General features: G+C 40.1%; 1 protein-coding gene across 2 annotated transcripts; it reads right to left on the bottom strand.

The window, feature by feature from the left end:
- Window positions 1-285: 285 nt before the first annotated feature.
- On the bottom strand, window positions 286-12,174 carry TLR3 (toll like receptor 3). 2 transcript variants are annotated; one of them, XM_081127232.1, is made up of 6 exons: window positions 11,875-12,174; window positions 8,099-8,265; window positions 6,887-7,334; window positions 5,038-5,229; window positions 2,144-3,996; window positions 286-1,893 (listed from the first exon to the last, which is right to left on the bottom strand). In XM_081127232.1, the coding sequence occupies exons 3-6, from the start codon at window positions 7,328-7,330 to the stop codon at window positions 1,665-1,667; spliced, it is 2,718 nt and encodes a 905-aa protein (XP_080983358.1). In that variant the 5' UTR covers window positions 7,331-7,334; window positions 8,099-8,265; window positions 11,875-12,174; the 3' UTR covers window positions 286-1,664. The 2 variants fall into 2 exon arrangements, with proteins under 2 accessions (XP_080983358.1, XP_080983359.1); XM_081127233.1 differs by lacking the exon at window positions 11,875-12,174 and having other exon boundaries at window positions 8,110-8,206.
- Between the last annotated feature and the right edge of the window lie 660 nt (window positions 12,175-12,834).

Here is a 12,834-nt window from a genome sequence, read left to right as displayed (position 1 = left end):
GAGTAAGTCGAACACGAGGCAAGGCGCACAGCTCTGATTAGCGTTACTCATATTCAGCTCAGCAGGTCATCCCTTGTGTCTCCTGACCTCCTAAATATTAAGCAACTTTTAAAAGATACATTTAAGCTGAGGCCATTTGATTGCCTGTCTCCTGAGCAGTAAAGGCAAAGTTACTTCCTGCCCTGCTTTTCACAGATGGATGGCACATGGAAGAATTCATAATAATTTATTTAGAACTATTTTAATGAAGATGAGAACATTGGGACACTACAACGTGCACTGAGAGAAGGTGTAGTCGTGGCTTTTATTTTATGATGCCCAAACAAATCCTAACAAAGTAGTTATGAAGCAGATGTCTGACGCGTGAGTTCCTGGGCCAGGCGGACCTGAACCCGAGCCCTCCGTTTGCTCATGTGGTCGGGAGGCAGCAGCTCTTTCGGCATCGGCAGGTCAGCGGATACTACTTTTTCCAGGATTCTGTGAATTTAGCCCTGAAAATACTGATATTTAAATCACAGTTCCAAAATGTCACATCTCTATCTCCGCTCCCTAAATTCAACGAACGAGTGCTTTAAGTACCAAGGTTAACTCAGCTGTATAACCTCAACTCTCTTTTATATTTGAATGCCAGAACTAGAAAGATTTTAGAAAGCCATTCATGTCTATTTCCAAAAATTAGACGCTTTTTATTGTAAAACAAAAATAAAACAAAATAATCGTAAGGAAATATCTGCACATAGCGTATTATTTTGTGGTGCAATAATGCAATCCATGTGAAGGTACTGTGCCACGATCATCATCGCTAATTACATGAGGATATTTCAGATTTTGTTTATCATGATAATTTTCAACATCATGAGTCAAAGAATCCCAGTGGGACCAAGTGATTGGCCAGGGCCACCACCTGCGTCTGACGATATTTTGTTTCCACAAAGCCAATCCATCTGCTAATTAACGTTCAGGAAGCAAGCCTTTCTGCAACACTTCTAAATAAGAGAATTATTTCTTCTAATATCTTCTATGGCAGAAATTCAAATATTAAGAAAATCTGTGTATTTATTGAGCCACTTATTTTATTAAGTAACCAAAATCATTAGCAAATGCTTTCTGCTTGGGTCTGTATATTAAAACGGTATTTAAAATTTAACAAAATCAATACTGGGATTGGCACCACTAAAATACAAGCTTTTCAACTGGAAAAATACCGTAATTAAACTTTTAAAAATATAGGTACAGTATATATTTTACTATTTTACAATTAAAATACAATTGTGCCCATTAAAACAATTATTTTTTACTCTGAGTGCACCCTAAAAAACCCAAATATAACTATTACAAACCCTCACAGAACATTTACTTCATTTAAATGAGGAATATTTTAAAACTTTCTTAAGTTTTCATTGGCCTCAGTAACCAATTATGTATATTCATTAATGGAGGATATTCCCATATGTTTCTTTGGGATCAAATGAAGTCAACTGGTAATAAAAAGTCTGAAATAAGGAGATAGAATTCCATAGAAGAGAGAGACTTGTGATTGACTACTCTCACCTATGAAATATAAATAAACAGATTTACACTATTTTCAGTTAAAACATAAATTTACTGCGAAACTTTTAAAATTAGGACAGTTACTCCTGTGTTAATTTAGTCTTTAAATAAATTTAATGCACTGAATTTCTGGAGCCAAGTGCTACTTGCAATTTATGATGGAAGGCACTTTCCCGTTCTTTCTGAACTGGCCAGTTCAAGATGCAGCGAGATTTAAACATTCCCCTTCGCAAACAGAGTGCATGGTTCAGTTTATAATCTGGAATCTCTTCAAGAAAGATCAAGATAATGGAGTCCAGGTTCTGTTCAATAGCTTTCTGAAGTGCCTGGTGCACCTTGAATCTAAGTAAAAAAAAAAACAAACAAAAAATCGAATTAAGTTATATGTCAATATATAGTTTTTAATGGCCAAAAAACTCTAAAATCTAGAAATCCCCCTTAGAATTTACTTTAGTCTGTCACTAAAAATCAGGTTATATTTTTTTCTTAATTCTATTTTTAAATTCTTTGAGTTGTGAGTAAAATGTTGGTAACATTTAAAAGCTCAACTAAAAAACAAGTATACACTTCAAATGTCACAACGCTCACCTACCTTTTGCATAATGGATCTTTTAATAGATGCTGTGTTATAACAAAAATAGTTTTTCTGCTCCTTTTGATGCTGTTAACAATTGCTTCAAGTTCAAGGACACCTGCCTGAAAATCCCTCTCTTCCAGGCAAAATCTGAGCGTCTGATCCTCTTGTTCCATGGGGGAGAAGTTCTCCCAGACCCAGTCCCTGTCTTCATAGGCATGAATTATATATGCTGCATAGTCAAACTGCTCTGGCTGCCTGTCCATTTCTTTGAAACCAAGAGCTCGATGCACTAAAACATTCCAATAAAAAGATACCCTCCAGCCTTCAAAGTGGATCATCAGCACAGTGAAGACAAAAATCAACAGGATACTGGTATTTATCATGAAAAGGAGCTCGAAGGGGGCACTGTCTTTGCAGGGTGAGATATCAAAAAGCATCACTGGGAAACCATGATATTGAGGTGGGGTGTTGCAGAGATAGTGGCTGGACAGCTCCGAGATGTTGGTGGGGGTGCTGTTGATCCAGTTAACAAACCAGGCAATGCTTTCACACGTGCAATCAAATGGATTGAAGCGCATATCTAAACTACTCAGGTTCTTGAAAGCTGGCCCGAAAACACTCTTCTCAACCGTCGTGATGAGATTCTTCTGAAGGCTCAATGACTTGAGAGACCCCTGATTGTCAAAGAGAGATGAAGGAAGTATGTTTAAATTATTCAGTCCTAAATTGATGCTCTTTAACTGAAATAAGTCTTTGAAGGCCTCCGCTGGGATCTCGTCAAAGCCGTTAGACTCTAAATTAAGGATGTGGAGGTGAGAAAGGCCCTTTAGGAATTGAACGGGACCACCAGGATTTGCATATTTCCAGAGCCGGGCTAAGTTGTTGTGCTGCATGTCCAGAATTTCCAGTTTCTCCAGGCCCTCCAACAGTTCATCGTTTATGTTGGCTATGTTGTTGTTGCTCAGATCCAGGATGGTCAAGTTCCGAAGAGGGCGAAAAGGGGAAGGGGAGCTATCCAAGTTTTTGAGGACCACCCTTCGGAGCATCAGTTGTTGAAGGCTCGGAACCAAGGCAAAAGAGTTGGTGGTCAGTTCTAGGTATTTGTTGTAGGAAAGGTAGATTTCAACAATGCTTCCTAGGCCTCGCCATTCCTCGCCTGTGAGTTCCTGCCCGATTTCATTAATGCCGAGGTCAAGTACCTTCAGGTGGCCAAGCCAAGAGAAAGCGCCACTCTCTATTTTCGAGATTTTATTTTTGGTGAGGTTGAGCATGACTAGAGGAGAGTGAGCCAGTGACACAAATGTTTCGTTCGTTAAAGTCTGCAAGCTGCTGAAGGAGTTGGATAGACTTAAGTACCGCAGCTGTGCCAGTCCCGTGAAAGTATCGCTTTTTGTGCCTGGGAAGTTGTTGTCGTCCAAGCTAAGATACTCCAAACGTGTTAGCCACTGGAAGGAAAAATCATCAATCTTGGGAAGCACAGCAAGGGAATGGCTTTGTTTAGTAAAACAGTGTCTCAAATTCAGGTATCTCACATTGAAAAGCCCGTAAAAGGAGCGAGGGAACAAACGCACTACACTATTATACTCCAGGAAGAGACGCTCCAGGTGAGAAAGCCACACAAAGGAATCATTGCCAATCACACTTAAGCTGTTGTAGGAAAGATCGAGCATGGTGAGGTTCGTCTGCTTCAGTCCAGCGAAGGTCACATTGCTCGTCCTGGACAGCTGGGTGTTGCTCAGGGAGAGATTCTGAATGTGCGTGTTCGACAATTCCAGACAAAGGTTCTCGGTGAGACTGGGGCCCAGCTGGGCGTTGTTCAGAGAGAGGCCAAACAATTTTCCAATTGCATGAAAACACCCTGGAGAGAACTAGGGTGGAGGGAAAAAAGAGGTTAATAACCAAAAACACAGTCGAATTTGCATGACCCTTGCAGAGCTTAAACGCAATCCGTTACTCAACCCCCCTTCCCTTTTCACCACCTTCTCTGGGGTCTCTTTCCACCCCTCTGATACCCAGCCCCTTACTCTGGGCCTGTAACACCCATGCCCTGCTCCAGTCCCTCCCCTCCCCTGGCCACAGGCTAACTTCTCAGCATCCACGTCTCAGTCTCAGCTTAGGTGTCACTCCTTCTGGGGTCTTCCTTGACCTCTCAGTCTATTTTTATGTCTGAAAAGTAATATAGCTTCATAAAATCTGATTTAGTTTAGGATTTCCAGTATTCTTATTTTCAGCCTGGAAAGAATAAAATACAGACACATCTGTATGTGACAATAGTTAACAAATTGAAGGTCATGGATCCCAAAAGAGAAGGTTTAGTTAGGGAGTGCTCCATCACAGGGAGGGTTCATGATCATCTAATGCTAGTTCTTTACTGAGCTTACATGCCCAACACTGTGCAACAGTCTTTCCCACACAGCCCTGTGGAGTAACATTTATTATCGCACCCACTTTAACACTGGGGAGTCAGAGCAGAGAGAACCTGAATAATTCACCTGATTGCACAATTAATAAGAGGTAAAGCCCAGGTAAGGAGGCAACTAACTCAACTCTAAAGCCTGTGCTCTTAAACACCATGCTGGATTAATTCTTTCAGAGATTTATTATGATTGATGGTATTGCTTCTATTTTATATGTGAGGAAACTAAGACCCAGAGAGGTTACGTTTCCCGAGGTCAAAGTACTGGTCTGTAAGGAAGGAGGATTTTAACCCACGTCGGTTTGACAGCGGAGCCCCAGCTCCTAATTGCTACCCAACTCCCTTTCTTGTGACGATGACAGCAAAGGCCCAGCGGTCAGTGTGAAGGATTTAGGAAATCTACAGGGATTTTTAGACTCCTATCCACGTGACACAATTAGGGACTACTCACACTTAAAGGTAGAACACAAAGTAATTTTACCTCACTTCTTACCTCTTTAATTTGATTTGAAGACAAGTCTAATTTTTTTAAAGAAGAATTGCCAAGGAAATCAAGTTCTTCACGTCTTAGTACATGAATTTTATTATTCGATAATAGAAGCTCTTGGAGATTTTCCAGTTGGAGCTGAGTTCCTAATTTAGTAGACGATAAACCATTACGAGATAGATCTAATTTGATTAAATTCTGAGAGAGAGAAAATACGTGTATAAGTTAGAGTCTTGCAATCAAAAATAGTTCCTCTAAATGTATGTGAACCTTAGAAATAACAGCAAAATGTCACCTCTCTATAATTCTATAGAAAAATGACAGTAGGAGTACTAAAAACCTTTGTTTTGATTGAAAATATTATTGTTGCAAGAATTTCTTTTCTTACATCAAGAATCATTTTATTTCTCTTAACAAAATAAAAGGGCTTAAGCTTGCTTATTCATGGAATAAGGAATAGCCATAGGAAGCATGTAGTTACTTATTTATTTATAATAAACATTTATTTATGATGTAAGGAATATTCACGTGGCTTATCAAACAGGTAGTGTCATACGTCAGCTTGAAACTAAAGAACAAGAAAAGAAGAAATGTTTTCTTAAAAACTAGGAGTAGAACTTTGTCATCTGTGAAATCCTAAGAAGATTCTTATGCTGAGAGAGATTGATACCTATGTGAATTTTGCATCATAGCTAGTAGAGAATATTCATTTTTGTTTGTTTGTTTTGTCAGGGTTATGGGATATTTTTTCACCCTATGCTGTTTTTGAACATGTAAGATTCCAATTCAAGTAAAAGGTAAGGCAAAGTTGATATATGCTAGGGCAAAATCTCATGTCTATTAAAGAGACCAAGACTTTCACTTATGTTTTTAAAATAATAATAACATTTTCCCAATGATTACTCCAACTAGATTTTGAGGTCTTTGTGTCTAAAGACATTTTGTCCACATCAGAATCTAAGAAGATGCAAGAAGAAATGTCACATGGCTTCCAAGCAAATCATGTTATAAATGTTTCTAAGCATATTTAAATATGTATGTTACCCTTGGCATCTGAAGTCAAGAAATGACCAGTTGGTTATAAGTCCATAAAATGAAAAAAACAAAGAGCTTCGAAAATGGCTTTGGTTTAGGAAAAGCACTTAATAATTGTCTCAGATTTAGAAATAATAAATACACTGTGGGGCAGAAGTAGGTTTACAGTTGTGAGTATGTGAAACGCAGTTTATTCTGGAATTATTTCTTGAGTATTGTATTATTTTCTATACGGAAAAACTATAAACCTACTTTTGCCTCACCCTGTACATTTTTCACAGACTTAAAAATTCAAGCAAAGTAGTTAAAGAAAAATGGTAAGTAGTCATTGGAAAAGCAGTAAGTGAGGAGATTTCTAAAATCAAGAGGATGCAACCTGTGGTTGAACAACTTGTCGCGTATCAATGTGTTAACCTTATTTAAGTCAGAATTTGGACTTGATATTTCTCTCATTTTTTCAGATACAAGATCAGCAGCTTTGAGAGGTTTTTGCTGATCCTCATGGGACGTTCTGGTTCCCCTCTGATCTCTACCTCTTGCATCTACACAAGTTCTATTTTTAAAGGGAGGAAGCAAGAGAGGCAGAGTTCTTTAAAATTAAGATTGAAACTCATTTAAGTTGGCATTTTCTCTTTTGAAAACACCTCCCATCTTAATGGCAATATCTGTGTGTGGCTCCCTTCCCCCCCACCCCCCCAATCAGGGTTCATTCGTCACCCAGATATCTAGATATTAAGTCTAAGGAGGAATACCTGACTTGAAAACTTAACATTAGATATATTTTTTATCTGCTATACGGAAATAAACAGTTTCGTCTTACCTTCAGGTTTTTAAAGGGATCATTTTGAATTTTATGGATTAAGTTGTACCTAAGACAGAGTTCAGTCAAATTCAGGCAGAAGGCAAAGGTTTTATCAGACAGTTGAGATAGCTCATTGTGTTGGAGGTTCAAAACTTCCAGCAAGGGGAGTTTCTGGCACAATTCTGGCTCCAGTTTCGAGATGGTGTTGAATCCTCCATCCAAGACAGTAAGTTGGCTGTATCTTGTAAAATTGGCAGGTGGTAGTTTTCTGAGTTGATTGTGGGTCAGATTCAACACTGTTACGTTCGCCGGGAGGTCATCGGGTATTTGAGTCAATCTCAGGTGACTGCAGTCGGCGACCTCCTGCCGAATCGCACACCTGCTGGCGGAAGATGCGCACAGAAGCCAGAGGGACAACAGGCCCAGACAGCAGGCGACAGGACGCAGGAGGCTCCGGCTCATGACTCTGCCCCGTGAAAGAAACAGCAAGAAGCAGCATTCATAACGCACGCTTTCATACGCATTGGTATATTCTTTGTAAAATATATAACAGAACGTGACTATGCATGATTTCTTTACCATAACTCTTATGATATACAAGTACGTATTATACAAGAAGGACATCATATGGAAATAATTCAAACCGCACAGAAAGTACAAACAAACTCCCTCTTCACACTTCACCTCCACCCCAGTGACTTCTTGACAGTGTCTATTTTTAGTTCTCATGGTCACCTAAATAATATGCTTGTGCTACGCTTTCTTCATTCACTGACTTTAAGTATTTTCTTCCCACCATAAAGAAAAGGAACTTAATTACACTATTTCATCGTCTTCGCAATTTTCCTTTAGTTATTTTTAATTTAATTTACTCTATCCTTACAATTTTAAAGACAATACTTAAAACTCTATTGATCAACCAGCTTTAAACAAAAATCTCTTGACTCGTAATTTACCTTGTGATACAGGAAATGTTCACCCTTGTATTTTCTACACACTTCTTTCTTCCTTGCATTTCCTAAAACCATCGGCTATAACATTGCATGACATTGTCAAGATATAAAACATTAGCATTTATCCTAAAACTATAGTAAGTCAGACATACTTGGTCTAGATCAATTCATGAATTGTAAAGTTAATAGAGATCGTTTACAATTTTATGATATATAAATGAACATTCACTGCAGAATCAGTAAGACTTAGAGAAACACAGTCATTAAGAGAACAAACCCTGGAATTACACCCTCTGAGTTCTGAGACTGGATCCTCCACTTTGTAGCCCGTAGCAAGTTAATTCATTTCTCCGGCCTTCATTTTCTCGTCTTGTAAGTAGAGAGAATTAGAGTAGCTCCTCCATAGGTAGTTATGAAGGTTAAAAGAGGTAAGTCTTGTGATATCTGGAACAAAGCAGTATTTAATGTTATTACTATTATTATTAATCAGTATAATAACCCATGATTTATAAAGTGATAATTATAACGATTTCCTATTTTGTAATTTTCTTACTTTATAAAGAAAACTCTATGCAAAAGGAAACATATCTCACGACAATCACAGCTCACCATCAAACAAGAAGGGAAAAGATGGAGCCGGGCATGTAAAACAATTGAAATTCCAGGAAATTCATGGATGGTTAGAAAGACTAGAGAAGCCCCTTCTGAACTCCATCCTGGGTTAGGTGGGGAACTTCAGACCCGGGATGTGTTCACAGGCTGGGGAGCCAGCAGCATCTTGCCTGAACTACACATGACATTCATTTAAGGAGGCCCGAGTCCTTTAAAGGTGCTCAGTTTTTCAATGTCATTTTAAAGAATGAAAAGAAAGTCTTGGGTTAGGAGGCATCCGTAGGGCATTCTACCCTACTACTTGGTCTAAAGAGTGAAATTCATTAATTCAAGCACTTGATAATACACCATTCACAAAATCCAAGGTCTCTAAAAGTTTCGTGTGTGTCTTTAAATAGTGGAGATCTTTATTCTTCCTCTTCTAGGGCACACGGCTGGGGCTTACCTATGTGGCTGTTGGGCAGGTGAGCCTCGGGAAAGTGAGCAGTCTCCTGGGAGACAGCCAGGACCTACTGTGGCATTTCCCCGCCCCTTCCCCACCTCACCTAATTGCATTTCCCTGATGAGCGATGATACGGAGCAGTTTTCTTATGTGCTTGTTGTCCATTTGTATGTCTTCCCTATGTTCAAATAGTTCACTCATTTATACATTAAGTTGTTTCTTTTTAATGATTGTGTTATGGTTATTACTGTGTTTAATCATTAAAACCATGCTGTTTTAATTATTGTGGCTTTATAGTAAGCCTTGACGTCAGAAGCGTAAACCCTCCCGTGTTGTAACTCTTTTATTAGATTGCTTATGCTGTGCAATGGCTGATCGAAATTATCTAAAATAATTTTATTTATTATTTATTCAATTGTCCCTCCTTACTAAGATGTAAGCAGTAATAGGAGAGGACATGGTTGGTTTTATTCTATGCTGTGTAGCCTGTGCCTAGAAAGATGATTAGGACATAGCCGGTATTGAATAAATATATGTTGAATGAATAGCTCTCCCTGGGCAGTTAAAAATCGGATCAAGAAAACCACTCTTTTCTCTACATATAGTTACAACCTTGTCTTGGTGGCATTTGTACCCAATGTGGTATTCTCTGGTATGATCATATACCTAGTCCCACTTTCAGATATTTTTAAAAAATCAAATATATCTAAGTATATGGAGACGGATCAATAATAATGATATTTTAATAGATTTTCCATAAGATCTAAAAGTTATGACACAAGAAGAATTCCAGATACATTTTAGAGTGTAAAATCCTTTTAGATGATTATTTTAGGAAAACAGAACTTGTCTGAGTATTTAGAATTATTCTAATATGCCTTTTAAAAACAGTGGTCTTACTTTCATTCTAATCTAGTTCTTAGAAAAATGGGAAAATATCAACTTCTATAAATTCACATTCCCATCTTATGGCCTTTATAATACTGGCACTAGGTACACACAATTTTATGTACATGGGCTATGAGAAACACCACAGCCTAAGCCCCATACCAAATTGTTCAGGTTCGTGAAGAATGGGGGGCTGGAAATGATACATTCTGGAAATCGGGGACCAGCTCCCTGCCCCTCTCCTCCCAGCCCTAGAAGAGCACGGCCTCTGTTGCAAAAGCACAGGTACAGTTCCTGCAATATGTTCTGCTCTTTGTCTAGGTGACTTTTACCTTTTCTGGAAGGGCTATAGATAGAGATAGAATTACGATTGTCCCTCGGTATCAATGGATTGGCTCCAGGCCCCCCATGATACCAAAATCCACAGATGCTCAAGTCCCTTATAGAAAACAGCACAGTATTGGCATATAACCTATGGGCATCCTCCCATACGCTTTAAATCACCTGCAAGTTGCTGAAATACCTGAAATAATGCAAATGCTATGGAAACAGCTGTTATCCCGTATTGGTTAGGAAACAACAAGAAAAGAAAGTCTGTCCATGTTCAGCACAGATGCACCCATCATAAACCGAAGTACACAGAACAGGTCAGCAACAATGGGACATTTTTTCCCTAAAATTTTTGGTCTGCGGTTGGTTGAATCCACAGATGCAGAACCTGTGGCTACCAAGGGCCGACTGCACCGAGAGGAACAAATCCACTTAGAAAGCACGTCCCTGAAGGACCGAAGGACTCCCGGGCCTGAAGCTACACCCACCAGGTGAGAAAGGCTCCGGTGCCAGGCGGGATGAGTGACACAGGGAAGAGGCCCAGAGAGGAACTTACGAAACGGCAGAATTGTGGCCATTCACGCACACGTGCGCGCTCTCTAAAACCTCAGAAAAGCTTATCATCAGCTTTTCCAAAGGAAAGATCCTGGGTGATATGAAATGTTTCATCAGCCGCAAGGAAAAAAAACAGATAAGCTTTCAAAATGTTCAGGAGGAATTATTTTGAACCTAAAATTTCATTTCCAGCTGAACAATTAAAGATAAGGAAGGGTATTTTGAGATATGTGAGATTCAGTAAATCTGTAACGACGTACCCCACATGAAAATGGTATTCTAGAGTGTGCTTCAGTCAAACCAACAAACAAAAATACAGTTAGACGATGAAGCAAGAGCCAGGAATAAATTGCTGTTAAAGGAGACATAATAGGAACAAGGAAAGTTAAAAAAAACCCAGAAACTACATTTCTTTGGCCAAACCGGCGCCAGCATTGCACAATAGTGAGGGTGTAGGGCCCGGAGCCAGGCTGCTTAGAGCTACCACCAGCCACAGTTTGACCTGTCCAGTTTGGTTTGTAAACTTTACACGTCTTTCCCTAAATTTATACAGATGCACTGTAGGCAGACACGAACCGGCTCAAAACCACACTGTAAAGCTGGGAGGCCGCTCCTGCAACTAGGCGGAGCCAAGGCTGACCCCGTTTCCATTCCCCTTGACCCACAGCCGCCCATGCTAATCCCTGATCCTCTCACACGCCTTCATCCATTTTCTTTGATTAGGCCAAAGAAAGCCAGGCTCTCACTCCCAGGAGCTGCCAAAGAGATTCTCGTTGTCAAGCACATTGCCAGGAAAAGCCAGCTCCTGTCTCCTCCCAGCCAGGAAGGCTGAGACAGGGAGACCAGCTCCTTTAAGCTCACAGGGCTTTGTATCTTTAAAACAAAGTTGTGATTCTTTTTAAGGCTGTTGCAAAGGATTTCTGTGACTACTCTAATGTACTTGTCCAGGTACAGAACTCTCCAAAGGAAACAAACGTTTTTAAAACTCCTGCAGAAAGTGTTTTATCCTGTTACTTAGAACTTGTTGCTGTTATTTGTACTCTGAGCTTTGGTACACTTTCCCCACACCTACAGCCCCGGCCATTGCTTTCATGCACCTAGGTGAGTGATCCCGCCAGATTCCAAGCACCAGAGCAAAGAAAGAGCAAAGAATGCTGAAACCATCGAGCATTCTAGCTTCACCCAACCTGAGAGATCCTATCCCAAGAGGAGTTTAAAATCTATACCTTCGCATACTCTGAGGAGAGCTGATCGTTCCCGTTGTCATCCGTCCAAATCCAGCCACGTTCATCGAGGACATACAGCAAGCTGGCTGCAAACCGGAAAGTGAAACTGAAGTTCAAAAAAACCAAAAAAACCGCCTTGGATAGCACTCTAAGGAGGGCCGAGGAAACAAAATCCAGTCTCAGCACTCAGAGGCCTTTTAAACGGCTTCTTCAGAACACCTTTTTTTCTTCTCCAGGTGCAGTCCCCTGGGTTTCACTGAAAGAGGCGTAGATTTAGCAAGAGAGGAAGTTGAAAGAGGCGGCCTTCAAGGCTCGGTGTGGGCAGGGCCACACTCAGAAGTTAATGAGTACCTAACTGAGAGTGAATTCCTCTGTTATTACCTGGGGCTGATGCAAAACTGGCAGAACTGAACGGTGTGTGGTCAGAGGGCCAGAAATTAAAAACCTCAGTTCCTTATCAAAACCAATTACTTCCATTTCTCTGATATCATTTTCTTTTCTTGGCAGCACTATAAGAGAAGTAAGCGCAGAAACTAACCCTTTGATGGGAGAAGAGACCGAGTTTCACAACAGAGAAGGATCTGGTGGGGGAGAGCCTGCTGGGAACGCCTAGGTGTGCCCGGAGACAGTTCAGGTTCACTGTCAGTCTTCCATTCGCTTTACTGACCCCAACTAGTTAAAAGAATGTGTTTGTCAAGACATGAACACGTTTTTTATTGTCTGATATAATATTATAGCTATATAAATATTATAGTGAAATATAACAGGTGGCAGGGACTGTAGCAATCACCGAATCCAACTCCTTAGTCTGAAAAGTGAAATGAAACCTCGTGTGGTGAGAGTTGCCTAAGGACACACCACCAGCTGCCATAACGCGTTACGCTGTCCAGTAGAGTAATGAACAGCCCGGGACACTGAAACGTGTCACTGGCTTGACTTGGCTGCAGAATTAAGAGCAAG

This window comes from Miniopterus schreibersii (assembly GCF_964146895.1).
Source record: "Miniopterus schreibersii genome assembly, chromosome: 2".
Lineage (NCBI taxonomy): Eukaryota > Metazoa > Chordata > Mammalia > Chiroptera > Miniopteridae > Miniopterus > Miniopterus schreibersii.
This window is presented reverse-complemented; position numbering and strand designations above follow the sequence as displayed.